This window comes from Heptranchias perlo, chromosome 1, assembly GCF_035084215.1.
Source record: "Heptranchias perlo isolate sHepPer1 chromosome 1, sHepPer1.hap1, whole genome shotgun sequence".
NCBI lineage: Eukaryota > Metazoa > Chordata > Chondrichthyes > Hexanchiformes > Hexanchidae > Heptranchias > Heptranchias perlo.
In genome coordinates, this window is record NC_090325.1 from 76,804,358 (window position 1) to 76,823,442 (window position 19,085).

Here is a 19,085-nt window from a genome sequence, read left to right on the forward strand (position 1 = left end):
GCACCGCACTTTAGGAAGGAAGTGAAGGCCTTAGAGAGGGTGCAGAAAAGATTTACTAGAATGGTTCCAGGGATGAGGGACTTCAGTTACGTGGATAGACTGGAGAAGCTGGAGTTCTCCTTAGAGCAGAGAAGGAGATTTGATAGAAGTGTTCAAAATCATGATGGGTTTAGATAAAGTAGATAAAGAGACATTGTTCCCATTGGCGGAAGGGTCGAGAACCAAAGGAGACAGATTTAAGGTGATTGGCAAAAGAACCAAAGGCAACAAGAGGAAATTTTTTTTTTTTTACGCAGCGAGTAGTTATGATCTGGAATGCGCCGCCTGAAAGAGTGGTCATGATGTGGAGATGCCGGTGATGGACTGGGGTGGACAAATGTAAGGAGTCTTACAACACCAGGTTATAGTCCAACAGCTTTATTTGGAATCACAAGCTTTCGGAGCTTTCCTCCTTCGTCAAGTGAGTGTAGGATTCCGTAAATGCACAGCATATATAGTCTGTGCTATATATGCTGTGCATTTACAGAATCCTACACTCACCTGACGAAGGAGGAAAGCTCCAAAAGCTTGTGATTCCTAATAAAGCTGTTGGACTATAACCTGGTGTTGTAAGACTCCTTACATTTGAAAGGGTGGTGGAAGCAGATTCAATCGTGGCTTTCAAAAAGGAATTGGATAAATACTTGAAGAGAAAAAGTCTGCAGGGCTACGGGGAAAGAGCAGGGGAATGGGACTAACTGGTTTACTCTTATATGGAGCCGGCACGGGCTCGATGGGCCGAATGGCCTCCTTCTGTGCTGTAACTATTCCATGATTCTATGATAATGTAATCAGAAAGGATAGGGAACCAAGAAGGGGGGTGGAGTAGCTGTACAAATTAGAGGCAACGTAATGGCAGTAGAAGAAAAGGACATAACTAACAGAAGGATAGAAACAGAATCCATATGGATTGAAATAAAAGATAAGAAGGGATCAATCACGCTAATAGGGATATACTACAGACCACCTAATAGTGGACAGGAGGTGGAGGAAGAAATATGTAAGCAAATATGTGAAATGAGTGAAGGACATGGATTGATAATTATGGGAGATTTTGACTATACCCAAATAAACTGGCAAGAAGAGGTAGATAAAGGGGACAGGAATTGATGTTTTTATAATGTGTGCAGGACTCCTTTCTCACCCAGTATGTAAAAAGCCCATCAAGTGAGGAAGCACTGCTGGATCCAGTAATGGGAAATGAACCAGAACAAATAAGAGAAGTAAGCGTAGGGGAACATCTAGGTAATAGCGATCATGGCATAATAAGGTTTAAAATAAAGATTGAGAAGGACATAAGTAAGACAAAGACCAAAGTAATAAATTGGAAAAAAGCTGATTTTCAGGGGATGAGAACAGAACTAGGGAAAATAAAGTGGAAAAATTTACTGATAAACAAAGAAATAGAACAGCAGTAGGAAACATTTAAAATGGTGATCAATAAAGTCCAGGAGAAATATATCCCACTAAAATGCAAGAACAGACTAGCCAGTAAAGACACAACATGGATGAATAAAGAAATAAGGACAAAATTGAAACTAAAGAAAAAGGCATTCACTAAGTACATAGGCAACATAAGGGAGGATGACAAAAGGGAATGCGAAAAGGTTAGGAAAGATGTCAAAAAACAATTAGGAAGGCAAAGAGAAACTATGAGATTAAATTATCAAGGAATATGAAAAGAAATAGTAATGTATTCTACAGACGCATAAATAACAAAAGAAAAATCAGAATAGGGATAGGGCCACTGAGGGGTACACATGATAAACTCAAAGGTAATGACAGCAAAATGGCAGAAATATTAAATAATTACATTGCCTCAATATTTACCAGAGAGACTAACATGGTGGGCATGACATTAGAAGAAGAGATCAAAAAAGATATAAAGATATTTAAGATAGAATGGGCGGAGATAATTGATAAACTAATCAAACTTAGAGAGGATAAGACCCCTGGTGTGGATGGATTGCACCCGTGCATATTAAAAGAAAGGAAGAGATAGCAGAGGCACTATTACCTATATATAAAAATTAATTAGAAAAGGGAATAGTGCCAGAGGACTGGCGGACAGCTAATGTGAGTCCTATATTTAAAAAGGGAGATAGAACCAGTCCAGGGAACTATTGACCAATTAGCTTAACGTCGGTGACAGGAAAGATAATGGAATCCTTACTCAAAGATGTAATAAACATCTAGAAACCAAAAATGTAATAAAAAATAGTCAGCATGGATTTCAAAAGGGAAGTTCATGCTTGACCAACCTTATTGAATTCTTTGAAGAAGTAACAGAAAGAGTAGATAAGGGTAATGCAGTAGTTGTAATATATTTGGATTTTCAAAAGTCCTTTGATAAGGTACTGCATGGCAGACTCATGACTAAGGTCAGAGCACATGGAGTCAGAGGACAATTAGCAGAATGGATAGCAAGCTGGCAACAAAACAGAAAACAGAGAGTAGAGGTTAAAGGTAGTTACTCAGACTAGCAAAAGGTGGGACGTGGTGTTCCACAAGGATCGGTGCTGGGACCACTGTTGTTCAACGATTTGGACTTGGGAATCGAAAGTACAATTTCCAAAATTTACGGACGACACCAAATTGGGGGGTATAGTTAATACTGAGAAGGACTGCGACAAAATAGAGTAAGTCATTAATAAACTTGCAGAATGGGCATATAATTGGCAAATAAATTTTAATATAGGTAAGTGCAAGGTATGTCATTTTGGTAGGAAGAATAAGGGGGCCACATATTGCTTGGATAATAAGAGTCTAAATGGGGTAGAGGAGCAGAGGGATCTGCGGCTACAGATACACAAATCACTAAAAGTAGCGACGCAGGTTCATAAGGCCGAAAAAGAAGCAAACCAAGCACTTGGAGTACTGCGAACAGATCTGGTCTCCATATTATAAAAAGGATTTAGAGGCACTGGAGAAGGTGCAAAACAGATTTACTAGGATGATACCAGAACTGAGAGGTTATACCTATAAGGAAAGATTGAGCAGGCTGGGGCTCTTTTCTCTAGAAAAGAGAAGACTGAGTGGTGACCTGATAGAGCTCTTTAAGATTATGAAAGGGTTTGATAGGGTAGACATAGAGAAGATGTTTTCACTGGCGGGGGAGACCAGAACTAGGGGCCATAAATATAAGATAGTCACTAATAAATCCAACAGGGAGTTCAGGAAAAACTTTTTTACCCAGAGAGTGGTAAGAATGTGGAACTCGCTACCACAAGGAGTAGTTGAGGCGACTAGAATAGATGCATTTAAGGGGAAGCTAGATAAACACATGAGGGAGAAAGGAATAGAAGGATATGTTGATGGGGTTAGATGAAGTAGGGAGGGAGGAGGCTCGTGTGGAGCATAAACACCGGTATAGACCTGTTGTGCCGAATGGCTTGTTCCTGTGCTGTACATTCTATGTAATTCTATGTAATATTACATAATGGAGTCAAACTGGGAAACAAATTTCCATTTTGTGTTTTAGATAATTCACACCCCAGTAATTTTTATTTTGTATGATTTTTACCTATTTCTTTAACCACAATTGTAATACTTCATGTTTAGAGTCAGATCCTTTTGATGTAGCAACACCTCATATGGGAATGCGGAGTGCTCTATATAAGGATGTTTAACATGAAGAGTAATAGGATCACGTGACAGATGGTATACTGCAGATAGCTGTGTAAATATTATTGAAAAATAATCCTTAAAAGTGCACACTATAAATTAAGCAATTATATAGATTTTGTTTTGTTTTGTATTTCTTAAAATGCTCCACATTAGTCTCATGCCTATCTACTGGTGCTCAGACCTTCAAGTATTTCTTTTAAATGAAAACTAAGCCAATAAAGATTAATAGAGACAGACATGTGATTGCATCCTTCTCTGTTTCTACATGACTCATCTTTTTATGTTCCACTGTAGCTGCCCTTTCTCCATCAGCTTGAATAGTATTATCTGGACTACAGATTGCGCCATGGCAACTGCCATTGTTGCTCAGCAACTAGTGGAAAGGAGATTCAGAGTTTTACAGGCCACCACTTTCTTGCCACAGAGAGGGTATGAGAATAGATTGGCGGCTAACATAAAAAAGAACCCAAAAGTCTTTTATAAACATGTAAATAGTAAAAGGGTAATCAAAGGAAGCATGGGACTAATTGGGGACAAAAAAAGATCTTCTTGTGGATGCAGAGGGCATGGCTGAGGTACTAAATGAATACTTTGCATCTGTCTTCACTAGCGAGGATGCTGCCATTGTAGCAGTAAAGGAGGAGGTAAGAGCGATATTGGATAAGATAAAGAGGGGGTACTTAAAGTTTGGCAGTACTCAAAGTAGAAAAGTCACCCGGTCCAGCTGGGATGCATCCTAAGTTACTGAAAGAAGTAAGGGTGGAAGTTGCAGAGGGTCTGGCCAAAATCTTCCAATCCTCCTTAGATGTGGGGATGGTGCCAGAGGACTGGAGGATTGCAAATGTTACACCTCTGTTCAAAAAAGGGGAGAGAGATAAACCTCGCAATTACAGGCCAGTCAGCCTAACGTCGGTGGTGGGGAAACTTTTAGAGACAATAATCCGGGACAAAATTAATTGGCACTTGGAAAAGTATGGGCTAATAAATGAAAGTCAGCACAGACTTGTTAAAGGAAAATTGTGTTTGACTAACTTGATTGAGTTCTTTGATGAAGGAGTCCTTTGCCTGAAAGGGTGGTAGAAGCAGAAACCCTCAACTCATTTAAAAAGTACTTGGATGTGCACTTGAAGTGCCGTAACCTACATGGCTATGGACCAAGTGCTGGAAAGTGGGATTAAGCTGGATAGCTCTTTTTCAGCTGGCACGGACACAATGGGCTGAATGGCCGCCTTCTGTGTCGTAATTTTCTAGGATTCGATGATTCTATAAGAAACTGAGAGGTTGGATGAGGGTAGTGCGGTTGATGTTGTGTATATGGACTTTCAAAGAGCATTTGAGAAAGTACCACGTAATAGATTTGTTAGCAAAATTATAGCCCATGGGATTAAAGGGACAGTGGCAGCGTGGATATAAAACTGGCTAGGGGACAGAAAGCAGAGAGTAGTGGTGAACGGTTGTTTTTCAGACTGGAGGGAAGTATACAGTGGTGTTCCCCTGGGGTCAGTATTAGGACCACTGCTCTTTTTGATATATATTAATGACCTGGACTTGGGTATAGAGGGTATGATTTCAAAATTTGCAGATGACACGAAACTCGGAAATGTAATAAACAATGTGAGGGATAGTAACAGACTTCAGGAGGACATAGACAGACTGGTGAGATGGGCAGACACATGGCAGATGAAATTCAATGCAGAGAAGTGTGAACTGATGCATTTTGGTAGGAAGAATGAGGACAGGCAATATAAACTAAATGGTACAATTTTAAAATGGGGTGCAGGAACAGAGAGACCTGGGGGTGCACATACAAAACCTTTGAAGGTGGCAGGACAAGTTGAGAAGGCTGTTAAAAAAGCATATGGGATCCTGGACTTTATGAAGAGAGTACAAAAGCAAGGAAGTTATGCTAAGCCTTTATAAAACACTGGTTAGGCCTCAGCTAGAGTATTGTGTTCAATTCTGGGCACCACATTTTAGGAAGGATATCAAGGCCTTAGAGAGGGTGCAGAAGAAATTTACTAGAATGGTGCCAGGGATGAGGGACTTCAATTATGTGGAGAGACTGGAGAAGCTGGAATTATTCTCCTTATAACAGAGAAGATTAAGGGGAGGCTTGATAGAGGTGTTCAAAATCATGAACGGTTTTGACAGAGTAAATAAGGAGAAACTCTTTCCAGTGGCAGAAGGGTCGGTAACCAGAGGACACAGATTCAAGGTGATCTGCAAAAGAGCCAGAGGTGACACGTGGAAACATTTTTTTACGCAGCAAGTTGTAGTGATCTGGAATGCACTGCCTGAAAGGGTGGTGGAAGCAGATTCAATAGTAACTTTCAAAAGGGAATTGGATAAATACTTGAGGGAAAATATTTACAGGGCTATGGGGAAAGTGCAGGTGAATGGGACTAATTGGATAGCTCTTTCAAAGAGCTGGCATCAGGCACGATGGACCAAATGGCCTCCTCCTGTGCTGTACCTATTGTGATACGATGATGATACTATGATTTCAACCTCCCATCCCCGATCAGATAGTCAATCCAAGAAATTGTGAATATTACTAACTAAAGGCTGCTGGTTCATATATTAGTCAAGATTGAATTTCAAGCTCATTCCTGGAGATGGAATTAAATCATGCAACAATAAGATACATATTGTCTCGCAACAGCTAGGGCTAAATATCAGCTTAATGTTGAATTCTACATGTAGAATCTAATTAGCAAATGAAAACAGATATATAGAATTTTCTTCTTTTTTGAATTTTATTTTTGCATTCTGCTATTTTAACATTAGCTAAGTTGTTGCATAAGGAGACAAATTGAATTATTGCAATTTAAACAGGTTAATAGTTAGACTAAAGGTATTATTACAGAATGGTTTACTATTTGTTATGTTTCAAAATATACCACAGTAAACTGCTAATTATTGATTAAGTTTAAACTTTAGTACATTCATGCCAGACAAGTGCCAGGCAATGAGCATCTCCAACAAGAGAGAGTCCAACCACTTCTCCTTGACATTCAACGGCATTACCATCGCCGAATCCCCCCACCATCAACATCCTGGGGGTCACCATTGACCAGAAACTTAACTGGACCAGCCATATAAATACTGTGGCTACAAGAGCAGGTCAGAGGCTGGGTATTCTGCGGCGAGTGACTCATCTCCTGATTCCCCAAAGTCTTTTCACCATCTACAAGGCACAAGTCAGGAGTGTGATGGAATACTCTCCACTTGCCTGGATGAGTGCAGCTCCAACAACACTAAAGAAGCTCGACACCATCCAGGGCAAAGCAGCCCGCTTGATTGGCACCCCTTCCACCACCCTAAACATTCACTCCCTTCACCACCGGCGCACAGTGGCTGCAGTGTGTACCATCCACAGGATGTACTACAGCAACTCGCCAAGGCTTCTTCGACAGCTCCTCCCAAACCCGCGACCTCTACCACCTAGAAGGACAAGGGCAGCAGGTACATGGGAACAACACCACCTGCATGTTCCCCTCCAAGTCACACACCATCCCAACTTGGAAATATATTGCCGTTCCTTCATCGTCGCTGGATCAAAATCCTGGAACTCCCTTCCTAACAGCACTGTGGGAGAACCTTCACCACACGGACTGCAGCGGTTCAAGAAGGCGGCTCACCACCACCTTCTCAATGGCAATTAGGGATGGGCAATAAATGCGGGCCTCGCCAGCGATGCCCATGTCCCATGAACGAATTTTAAAAAAACTATATGTTTATCTCTCTACATTATAGAATATGTGACCTATAGTAGTATATGGTAAATAGCTATCTCGTACTCAACAACAACTTGCATTTATATAGTACCTTTAATGTAGCATTACATTTCAAGGCACTTCACAGGAGCATAACCAGACAAAAATTGACAGAGCAAAAAGAAGGTATCAGGATAGGTGACTTAAAGTTTGATCAAAGAGATAGATTTCAAGGAGAGTATTAAAGGAAAAGAGAGAGGAGATGTATAGAGATTTAGGAGGGATTTCCAGATCTTAATGATAAAGAAGTCCATGAGTTCCTTGCATTTGTTGTTGGAGTGAGGGTGGAGGGCGCAGGGAAGGAGTTTAAGTAGTCGGTTGGTGGTAGAGGAAAGAAGCATTCTTTGCATTCCAGGATAATCATGGAGTAGTGAGCAGTTTTGGTCAAGGAGAGCAGCGCCAGAGAGTGCTTGCTGTGGCCCAGCCAGGTCTGGCAATGAATGGCTAAACCAGTTGTGCGCCATAAACATACAAATCTGCGCCCCTTTGACTTAAGACAGTGAAGATGGGGTCTGTACCAGGGGGAGCAACCAGGATGGGAGAGAGTGGGGGTTTACTGGAGACAAGTCTTCAAAGGCGGAGGTATAGGTATGATATGGAATTTATTCCATGTTTGTGAGATAACAATGTGATAAGAATTGCTTCTCTGCCAATCAATGCAGGTTGAAAAAAACTCAGCTGTACAGTCAAACTCAGCACCAGTTGTAACCATAGCAACTTGTGCCAAGTAACTGCTCTAAATCACAGTACTGAATTCTGGAGAGTGCCATGCTAGATCAAAACTCCACTACTGTAAGGCAAGTTTATTTTAAAAATCTTTATAAAATAACAAGAAACTGAAACAAATATGACACATAAATAGATGACCGCACAGCGGGGGTTGTATCACTCAGGAGCATGGCATAATATGGCCTCCTTTACTTGAGGAACAAATATCAAATTAAACAGTTTCCTGTACAGCATCAGCATCCTGCAGTGTATGTAAATATATATGTATATATTCATAGAATCATACAAAGTTACAGCACAAAAGGCGGCCATTCTGCCCACTGTGTCCGTGCCAGCCGAAAAAGTGCTATCCAGCTTAATCCCACTTTCCAGCACTTGGTCCGTAGCCCTGTAGGTTACGGCACTTCAAGTGCACATCCAGCTACTTTTTAAATGAGTTTAGGGTTTCTGCCTTTACCACCCTTTCAGGCAGTGAGTTCCAGACCCCCACCACCCTCTGGGTGAAAAAGTTTCTCCTCAGCTCCTGTTTAATCCTTCTACCAATTACTTTAAATCTATGCCCCCGGTCACTGACCCCTCTGCTAAGGGAAATAGGTCCTCCCTGTGAACTCTATCTAGTCCCATCATAATTTTATATACCTCAATTAAATCTCCTCTCAGCCTCCTCTGTTCCAAAGAAAGCAACCCCAGCCTATTCAATCTTTTCTCATAGCGAAAATTCTCCAGTCCTGGCCACATCCTCGTAAATCTCCTCTGTATCCTCTCTAGTGCAATCACATCTTTCCTGTGATGTGGTGACCTGAACTGTATGTTCAAGCTGTGGCCTAACCAATGTTTTATACAGTTCTAGCATAACATCCCTGCTCTTATATTCTATGCCTCGGCTAATAAAAGGAAAGTATCCCATTTGCATTTTTAACCACCTTATCTACCTGTCCTGCTACCTTCAGGGATTTGTGGACATGTACTCCAAGGTCCCTTTGTTCCTCTACACCTCTCAATATCCTCCCATTTATTGTGTATTCCCTTGCCTTGTTTGCCCTCCCCAAATGCATTACCTCACACTTCCCTGGATTGAATTCCATTTGCCATTTTTCTGCCCACCTGACCAATCCATTGATAGCTTCCTCCAGTCTATGGCTTTCCTGCCCACAAACAAACACATGGCCAATTTTTGTATCATCTGCAAACTTCTTGATCAAACCCCCCACATTCAAGTCCAAATCATTAATATATACCACAAAAAGGGACCTAGTACTGAGCCTTGCGGGACCCCACTGGAAACAGCCATCCAGTCGCAAAAACACCCTGCATATAAGCAGTACATCAAAACATGTTCTTCAAATGCATTAAATTTAACTCTTGCAAATAAATTACGTAGCGTGAAATTAAAATTTAAACATAAAATTCAGGTGCAAAGGTTTAAATAAACTCTGTTTAGATGGTTTACTGTTCAGTATTCAAGATAAATACATACGTAGGATTAACAAGAATAGACTAAACATACATGACACGAAAAGAATGAAAAAAATAATTTTGAAGTGAAATAAGGAAGAAAAATGAACTCTATAAATCCTGCAGGGATGAAGGTGAGGGGTACACTAGGATGAATAGTAGAACCTTCTGAAACATGTTAAAAAGATGGTCCTTGGAGTAAAATAATGCAATAGATTACCAAGGGTAAACTGGAAGATTATTTGTCTAATAATAACCTAATAAACAGCGGCATACAATTTCAGAAAAGGAAGATCCTGCCTGGCCAACCTCCTTGACTTGTTTGAGGAAGCGACATCTGAAGTAGACTATGGAAAGCCTTATAACATAGTATACAGAGACTTCCAAAAAGCCTCAGCAGAGCACACCTACTGCACCAGCATGATACTTTTCCCAATTCCCATGCTTACCACCTTGTGACTTCTCCGGATTGCCAGTTAGTGCAAATTAGAGACAATTCTGTGGGCCCATTCTACAGTTAAGGAACTGGATTGAGACTACAACTTGTGTTCTATCGCAATCCTGATCTGCAAAAAGATGTCACAAAACACTTCACATTCAGTGGACGCTGAGCAGGAGTGAAAATGAAAAAACAGAATGAGTTAAGGTGAGTGATCTGAAGGCACGGCCAAGGACAAGGGATTTGAGGAGGTTTTTGAAAGTAGGGACAGAGGTGGAAGGAACTAGGCAGTTCCATAGGGCAAGAGTGCAATGGTGAACACTTGGACTCAATGGAGGAGTGGAGGGAGAGTGGACAAGGAGAAGCCCAGTGATGGAGGAGTGAAGAGCGTGTAAAGAGACGCAAAGTTAGAGCTGATCATTAAGGTAGGGTAGGATTTAAAAGCAATGATAAGAATTCTCAAGTCAACTTCTGTTGTGGGAAAGATGCTAGGATCTGTCAATAGGGTCAGAATGACTGAGCACTTGGACAAATATGAACTGATCAGGGAGAGCCAGCATGGATTTGTAAAGGGTAAGTCATGTCTAATTTATCTAGTTGAATTTTTTAAGGAGGTCACTAACGTGGAGCGTCTATGGATGTTATTTAAATCAGCCTCCAGAAGGCATTCAATAAGGTTCCACGCAAGAGACTGTTAGCAAAAATGAAAGCATGGAATTGGAGGCAACCTTTTGACATGGGTAGGGAATTGCTTAGGAGGTAGGAGACAGAGAGTAGGGATAATGGGTATGTACTTCAATTGGCAGGATGTGACTGTACTGGGGCCTCACCTTATCACTATATTTAGCAATTACTTAGATGAAGGAATAGAGAGCCATTATCCAAGTTTACTGATGACACTAAGTTAGGTGGCACAGTAAGTAATGTAGACGGGAGCAGAAAGTTGCAAAGGGACATTGATAGATTAAGTAAGTGGGCAAAACTGTGACAGATGGAGTTCAATGTGGGGAAGTATGAAGTCATCCACTTTGGACCTAAGAAAGATAAATCAGAGTATTTTCTAAATGGTGTGAAGCTAGGAACTGTGGAGGAGCAGAGAGATTTAGTGGTCCATGTACAGAAATCACTAAAAACTAGTGGACCTGTACAAAAAGTAACTAAAACGGCTAATGAGACTTCATTTCAAGAGGGCTGGAATACAAAGGGGTGGAAGTTATGCTATAGTTACACACCATCTGGAGTACTGCATTCAGTTGTGGGCAGCGCACCTCAGGAAGGATATATTGGCTTTGGAAGGGGTGCAGCGCAGATTCACCAGAATGAAACTGGGGCTAAAAGGGTTAAATTATGAGGACAGGTTGGCTTGAGTATTGAAGATTAAGGGGTGATCTAATTAAGGTATTTAAGATGATTTAAGGATTTGATAGGGTAGATGATGAGAAACTATTTCCTCTGGTGGGGGAGTCCAGAACAAGTGGGCATAACCTTAAAATTAGAGCTAGGCCATTCAGGGATAATGTCAGGAAGCATTTCTTCACATAAAGGGTAGTGGAAATCTGGTACTCTTTCCCCCAAAAAGCTGTTGAGGCTAGGTCAATTGAAAATTTCAAAACTGAGATTCATAGATATTTGTTAGGTAAGGGTATTAAGGGTTATGGTAAATGGAGTCAAGACACATATCAATCATGATCTAATTGAATGGCGGAACAGGCGAGGTGCTCAATGGTCTACTCTTGTTCCTATGTTCCTATGAGTGGATGCAGAGGAGAAGCAGAGCTAGGTGTTGAAGCAGTATGCTAAGGCTTTGTACTTCCTGATTTGGCCTAAGGTGGCAATTGAGGAAGCTGATGGAGTCAAGGCCAGAGGTACGTATATGCTGGTGAGATTAAGAAATTTGGGTACATCCAGGTCTTTTATAGTTAGACAGAGAGTTGGCGAAGGGCAAATTCAGGACTAATGTCAAGAAGTTCTTCTTCACATAGAAAGTGATCAACATGTGGAATGGACTTCTGAGTAGGATAATGGAAGAAGAAACCTTGGAATCATTTAAGAAACAGTTGGATGGCCTGATGATGAAAGGGGGCGAGGAAACAGTAATTTTTTTTCTGGAAGGACAAGCTGAATGGCTTTCCATCATTTATCATTCCACAGTTAAGGAACTGTGCATCTCAAGTTTTTCCCCAAATAAAGCAGCTGAAGTGAAGCAGTTTACTGGACTACTATATGTTTATGGGATGTTAAATTTCATGTCGCCCCATATGAAAGTCTTACATTTAGTATACATTCGTCACACACCAGACATCATACTTTGTTACAGAAACAAAACAACTATTAAGATAATGGAAAGGAAGACAATCATTGACCTGGAACTTTAAAATTTATGGGCAACACAACTGCCCTCCCATTGTTCTTATCAGCTTATAAGTAGCTACAATTGTCTGGATTTGTGAATTTAGAGCAGTAGCCTCAAACGCCCAGCTGAGTATCAAAACAATGCTCTCGGCCCCAGATTACCTGGAGCAATGCCATGGGAGATCCGCTAAGAACATAAAAAAGTTTATTTGTATTAAAGATTTGACTGTAAACTACTGACTAAGATGTAACAAACTTGCCAGATTAATGTTTTGATACAAGCTGTAACTAACAGCCCTCCTAATTATTCTCCAGAGTCCACTGCCTCATGAGTTGAAGATCACAATAAGTGAAGCCTTTTTATCAGTAACTCGTGGTGAATGCTCATGTGCACTTCTCATCTGCCAGAAATCAATTGACGGTTTGACCTAGAAGTAATGGAGCAGGACCACATTACCTAGTGTCAAGATCTCCTGTATACAATGGTCCAAAGTTATTAACATTTTAAACCATTACTTTAATATCTGCAATGTTGGCAATATTTTTCTTGGGTCTGTAAAAGCTGTATTTTTTAATCCAGTGACTTGTGTGATATTAACAACCCTTATTGCTCCTCATTTAATTTCCTTTTGTTTATGAGTAAACCTGCTGAAGAAACAACCAGATACACTTTCATCTTCCGTGCTCCCAGCACAGGACTTTGTGCAGTACATCAGAAGCACAAATCGGAAAACTGGGTGATGGCTGAAGACAAAAATTTATCCCAACATGCATTCTAGTTCAGTTATTACCATGTCACAAATAATCTTTCTATGATAGAAAGTTTTGTTTATCTTAGGTGCTAATAAAGTATAATCGTTATTTATTCAGTCACAAGACTGATGCATTTTGAAATAAGCTTGAGGAAATGCCAGAATGTTCAAATTTTCCAGGGCCTGCTGCATTTACTGCTCTGCACAACACTGCATTTCTGCAATGCTCAGTTCAACCACAAGATGCTGCTACAGTGTTGTAGTATAGCTTCAACTAGTGGCACAAATGAAGTATTGCAACAGTGCAATATAAACATTTCCTTGTGTCAGTGTTCATAAAAATCATTTGTAGGTGGTTTCTGGATCCTTCTCTCCACCCTCACCGATAGTGTGTTAATGTGGATATGTACGTATGTGTGTGTTTGTATATACACAAACACATTAAGTCTAAAATTGTAATTTTTTTAGTTGGTTATTCCAAAACTGCAATTAAAGCAAAGGAACTTAAGGACTGCAAGATAGCATAAACCTAGTCTCCAAAAATCAAGTTAAAGCACCTAGCATCTTTAAAAAGAAAAAAACAGTAAATGCTGGAAATAGATAGCAGATCCATTAGCACCTGAAAAGAGAGAAGGCAGGTTAACGTTTCATAAGGACCTTGTTCCAATGAAGAGTCCACACCCAATTGTTAACCTATCTTTTCTCGTTCAGATGTTGATGGACCGCCTATGGATTTCCAGCAGTTTCTGTTTTATTTCACCTAGAATCTTTGCTTAGATCAAAACAAGCTTAGATCAGTAGTCAGTATTGGTAAATACAGCTCTTTTCAGTATCCGTAGGGATTAAACAAACATTGTACCATGGACCAATACTTGCCATAAGTAGAGAATAAAGGAATAATGATAAGTAATTAATTTCACAACCTCTTTTGTTAGAAAGTAATTCAAATATATTTTCTTTAAAATATTTATTAGTATACATCTTGGCAATCATACAATATATTTTCCCTGGTTTTTCATTTGGTGCCAGTACAGTAAAAGGTACTTGGTCTCTGAGGTACGCTAAATGCATCTTTGGACAGGCACAAATGTTATTTCTCCCTTCAGATTCTCCATTTCAACCCAAGCCACTTTGAGATGAAATTGCTAAATTAGAAGTATTTTTGCATTATGAACTTATTCATGTAGGATTAGGTGACCCTCAGACATCACAAGGGGAGAGTTTCCCTTAATAGGGATGCATCTACATCAAAGCAAGGTAACCACTTTCTCCATAGGTGAAATGAACATGGTAGTAATGCTGGGGTGAAGCAAACATCGTCTCCAATTTAGGGTGTAGTTATAGTATCTCTGGAATATATTTCAATACAAATGTGCAGACACGAGTTGTACAGTACCTGGAATTGTGTTACCCCACCCAAAGCAATGTTCATGGTAACTGGATCAAGCTAAAACTATGTCATACAATTAACGCAAATTGGAAGCAATCTCTAATTTAATAACTGATTCTACTGTAATTAATATGCGCCTTTTCCCATGCAAAGTGTTACCCAAAGGTTACACTGCATTCAACTTAAAAAAAAACGCACCAAGAATTTCCACCTGCGCTGTACATCTCAACCTGCCAGCAACACAAAACAAATTAGTATTTTTTTAAAAGATTATCTCTTTGTATCCGTTTAACTTGCATTATTAATTGGGGCTTGACTTTTTGTTTCACTTTCCTTACTGACTCTGGATGTTAACAGAACACATTTCTGGTACGTGTCGGATTTCTGGCTGCGACCACTCAAAATGGTGATGAGCCATCGCCTGTTTACAAACAAAACGCAGCGGAGCGGGAGCGGAGTGCGGGTGCGGGACCCGGGGAGCAGCGGAGCGGGAATGCGGGAGCAGGAATGCGGGAGCCGGGGAGCAGCGGAGCGGGAATGCGGGAGCCGGGGAGCAGCGGAGCGGGAATGCGGGAGCCGGGGAGCAGCGGAGCGGGAATGCGGGAGCCGGGGAGCAGCGGAGCGGGAATGCGGGAGCCGGGGAGCAGCGGAGTGCGGATGCGGAGCGGGAGCCGGGGAGCAGCGGCAGTGTCCCCCCCCCCCCCTCCCTCCCCGGGGAGAGGAGATGCTGTCAGCCAGGCTGGGCTCGGGCTCTGGGCTGGATTGTGCCCCGGTGTGTTAGCGCGGTGCATGTCTTACCCACACACAGCTGGATGACATAGGCGTAGTAGGACCAACAGGCGATGAGCCCGATGAAGAGGACGGGGATCCAGTACAAGACTCGCTGACACCTCCTCAGGGTGCGGGACCGCGACGGCGCCATCTTCTCTTCACCGACGCAGTTTTTTCTCCTCTTTTGCGGCGGCGGTAGCGGGGCAGAGCTGGCGGAGCGGCGGCCGCGTCTGGTCTCTCCCTCTCCTCCTCCTGCGTTACTGAGAGCTGGGGCCCGCCACCGTGACGCGCTGTTAACAGCGCACAGCGCAAGCGGGCTAAACACTGTCAGCTGGCACTGGCACTGCCACCCCGGGCATGCTGGACATCACATGCCATATAATGCATTACATTACATTATATTAATAAAACATATCTAAACTAATCAATTGAGCATTTTCTCTCTTTTTGAAGGTTAAGAAACACAATAGCATTATAGTAATCCTATTTGATGGATTATAATGTATTTTGAACTGGATGACTATAATAATTCACCTCTTCTAAAATCTTGAACAATACAATGCATTATACCTGAGCTCACTTAGGACTAACTGGCAAAGTCAAATAGCCGTGTTTTGCAATAAATAAAACCCCAGAAATTACTGCAGTTTAATTCATTACGTATTAGGACACCTATATAAGAATGCATTCTGCTTGAAAATCAAAATGTTTTGACCATAATTAGACTCAGGATTTGTGAGCATCAGTGTTCTGTTCTCCTCATTCCGTGATAGCTAGTTAATAGCTACACATTGCTGTTTTTGACACTCCTCCCATCTACTTTGCCGGTTATCGGGAAAGAATGAAATTCAGTCGCCCACTCGCCCCAGGATCCAAAAAAACTTTTGGACTACCAATATTCAGAAGGCAAGTGTGGTTAGCTGAAAATTTCAAAGGAGAAAAAATGAATGAAATGTAACATAAACATAGACGATTATAAAAGTTGTAGTGTTATCCATGATGCCTTTTTACATGGCAAACCGTTAAGCAATTTCTCATTACTGCCACAGAATCATAAACTCTGCCCTAATAACTCAAGACTCAATTGCTAAGAATGTTAGTTTTTGGAAATTTTGTGATACACTATGCTGCTTGCAATCCTGGTGTCTAGTTGAACCCCAAACTAAGCTTAAACTATCTATCACCAAACCCTCTTACTACATTACCTGCCTCCATCCCGACCTAAGCTTGATGAAACCCTTATACAAGTCTTTGTCACCTCCAGACTTGACTATCCCAACACTCTTATTGGCTTCCCATCCACCACTCTCCATAACTCCAATTTGTCCAAAACATTGCCACTTGTATTTTGTCCTGCACAGAGTCCTGCTTATCCATCAACTCTCCCCCCTGAGCTACACAGGCTCCCCATCCCCAAAAGCATTATATTTAAATTCCTCACTTGTCTATTAATCCCTCCATGGCTTAACCCTAACCCATCTCTGTTATTTCCTCCAGCCTCTAATACCCTCCCGAATTTTCCATTCTTTTGACTCTGGCACCTTGTGCATTCCCGACTATCTTTGCGCCACCACTGGTGGCAGAGCTTCAATCACTTTGGTTCTACTCTCTGGAATTCCCTCCCTCACCCTCTCTGCTTCCATCTCTTTCTCCACCTTTAAAAACAATTCTCAAAATCCATCTCTTCAACCAAACTTTCAGTCACCCCGTCTTAATCTCTTCCTGGCTCAGCATGTTTACTTATGCATATTTGTGAGCGCCTTGGGACAATTCTTTACATGAAAGGTACTTATATAAATATAACTTGTTGCTGTTGCTTGCCTTTACTTGAATAATTGCGCCAACCATAACAGAGCAACTGCCCACAATGTGTCAACCTCATTCGCTTTATTTTCAAGCTTCATTTTCAGTCCAAGATGATTTGAGCTTTGTGATGTGAAATTTGAGTGGGTGAATTCAATATCATATCAGGTACAGAAAGAGAAATAAAGAGAGGGAAAGAAAAAAATGGATTAAGAGAGGGAAAAAAAGACAGAAAGGAAACATAAATTAAAAAATTAAAAAATTTACATTTTTAAAATCTCCAACAACGATTTAAACCTGAAGGAATGAGACCCCTCATTTGTAATAGTTAATTTTCAGTGCCAGAGGTTGACGGGCAGTAATGAACACTTATCGTTAAAAGGGTATTTAGACTGAAATGGACTTTCTGTCGCGAGTTTAGTTCATAACTACCATGCAAATACAGCAATTTCATGCCATTCAATGTTTTCACGAAACTAATGGCGGAGCGGCACAACTCGGACAGCAACTTTTGGATATTTGAGTTTAACCGCACATCTGCCCCTCGCCTGAAGTTGCTGTAGCATTTGCGCATAAATAACGGCCAGCGCCATTAGCTTCACTATTATTTTGACAGAAAAATTCTGGCCCCATGTTTCTTCACTTTTATAGATGGCACTAGCTGCATCATTGATGCTTTGGTAGTCATTTCCCATTTACTTTCTATTGCTCCCAGATTATTTTCTCTGACTTTATGTGCGAGGTCCCCAAAGTTGCTGTTCGTTTTCATCTGGAGCTTGCTCAAGTCTGGATCTTGCCCAAGTCCTACTGTAAGCTGTGAATGGTGTTGAACACTGTGGAATTGTCAGTGAACAGCCCCACTTTTGACCTTATATAGGTCATTGATGAAGCAGCTGAAGATGGTTGGGCCAAGGGACACTTCTCTGAAGAACTCCTGCAGCAATGCTTTGGGGGTGTGATGATGGACCTCCAACAACCATGACCATCTTCCTTTGCATCAGGTATGACTCCAGTCACTGCAAGATTTTCCTTTTGATCCCCAATGACCTCAGTTTTGCTAGGGCTCCTTGGTGCCTTACTTGGTCCAATGCTGCCTCGACGTCAAGGACAGCTACTCTCAGTTCTCCTCTGGCATTCCGCTCTTGGGTCCACGTCTAGAACAAAATTGAGATGAGATCTGAAGTTAAGTGGTTCTGTCAGACCCCAAACAGAGTGTCGATGAGCAGGTTATTGGTGAGTAGATAATGCTTAATGGCACCAATGATGACTGCTTCTATCACTTCACTAATGATTGAGAGAAGGCCGATAGGGAGGTAATTGGCCAGATTAGATTTATCCTGTTTTATGTGGCTACGGCATATCTAGGCAATCTCCCACATTGTCGGGTAGATGCCAGTGTCATAGCTGTAGTGGAACATAAGAACATAAGAAATAGGAGCAGGAGTAGGCCAGTCGGCCCCTCGAGCCTGCTCCGCCATTCAATAAGATCACGGCTGATCTGATCCTAACCTCAAATCTAAATTCATGTCCAATTTCCTGCCCGCTCCCCGTAACCCCTAATTCCCTTTACTTCTAGGAAACTGTCTATTTCTGTTTTAAATTTATTTAATGATGTAGCTTCCACAGCTTCCTGGGGCAGCAAATTCCACAGACCTACTACCCTCTGAGTGAAGAAGTTTCTCCTCATCTCAGTTTTGAAAGAGCAGCCCCTTATTCTAAGATTATGCCCCCTAGTTCTAGTTTCACCCATCCTTGGGAACATCCTTACCACATCCACCCGATCAAGCCCCTTCACAATCTTATATGTTTCAATAAGATCGCCTCTCATTCTTCTGAACTCCAATGAGTAGAGTCCCAATCTACTCAACCTCTCCTCATATGTCCGTCCCCTCATCCCCGGGATTAACCGAGTGAACCTTCTTTGTACTGCCTCGAGAGCAAGTATGTCATTT

At 41.4% G+C, this 19,085-nt stretch overlaps 1 protein-coding gene across 1 annotated transcript in view; it reads right to left on the reverse strand.

The window, feature by feature from the left end:
- The window catches only part of zdhhc2 (zinc finger DHHC-type palmitoyltransferase 2), a 102,251-nt gene extending 86,675 nt beyond the window's left edge, over positions 1 to 15,576 (reverse strand). The window contains exon 1 of the mRNA XM_067996232.1: positions 15,358 to 15,576. Within this exon, the coding sequence (XP_067852333.1) occupies positions 15,358 to 15,481 (124 nt within the window). The 5' untranslated portion in view covers positions 15,482 to 15,576. The remainder of the gene's footprint in view (positions 1 to 15,357) is intronic.
- Positions 15,577 to 19,085: the final 3,509 nt, after the last annotated feature.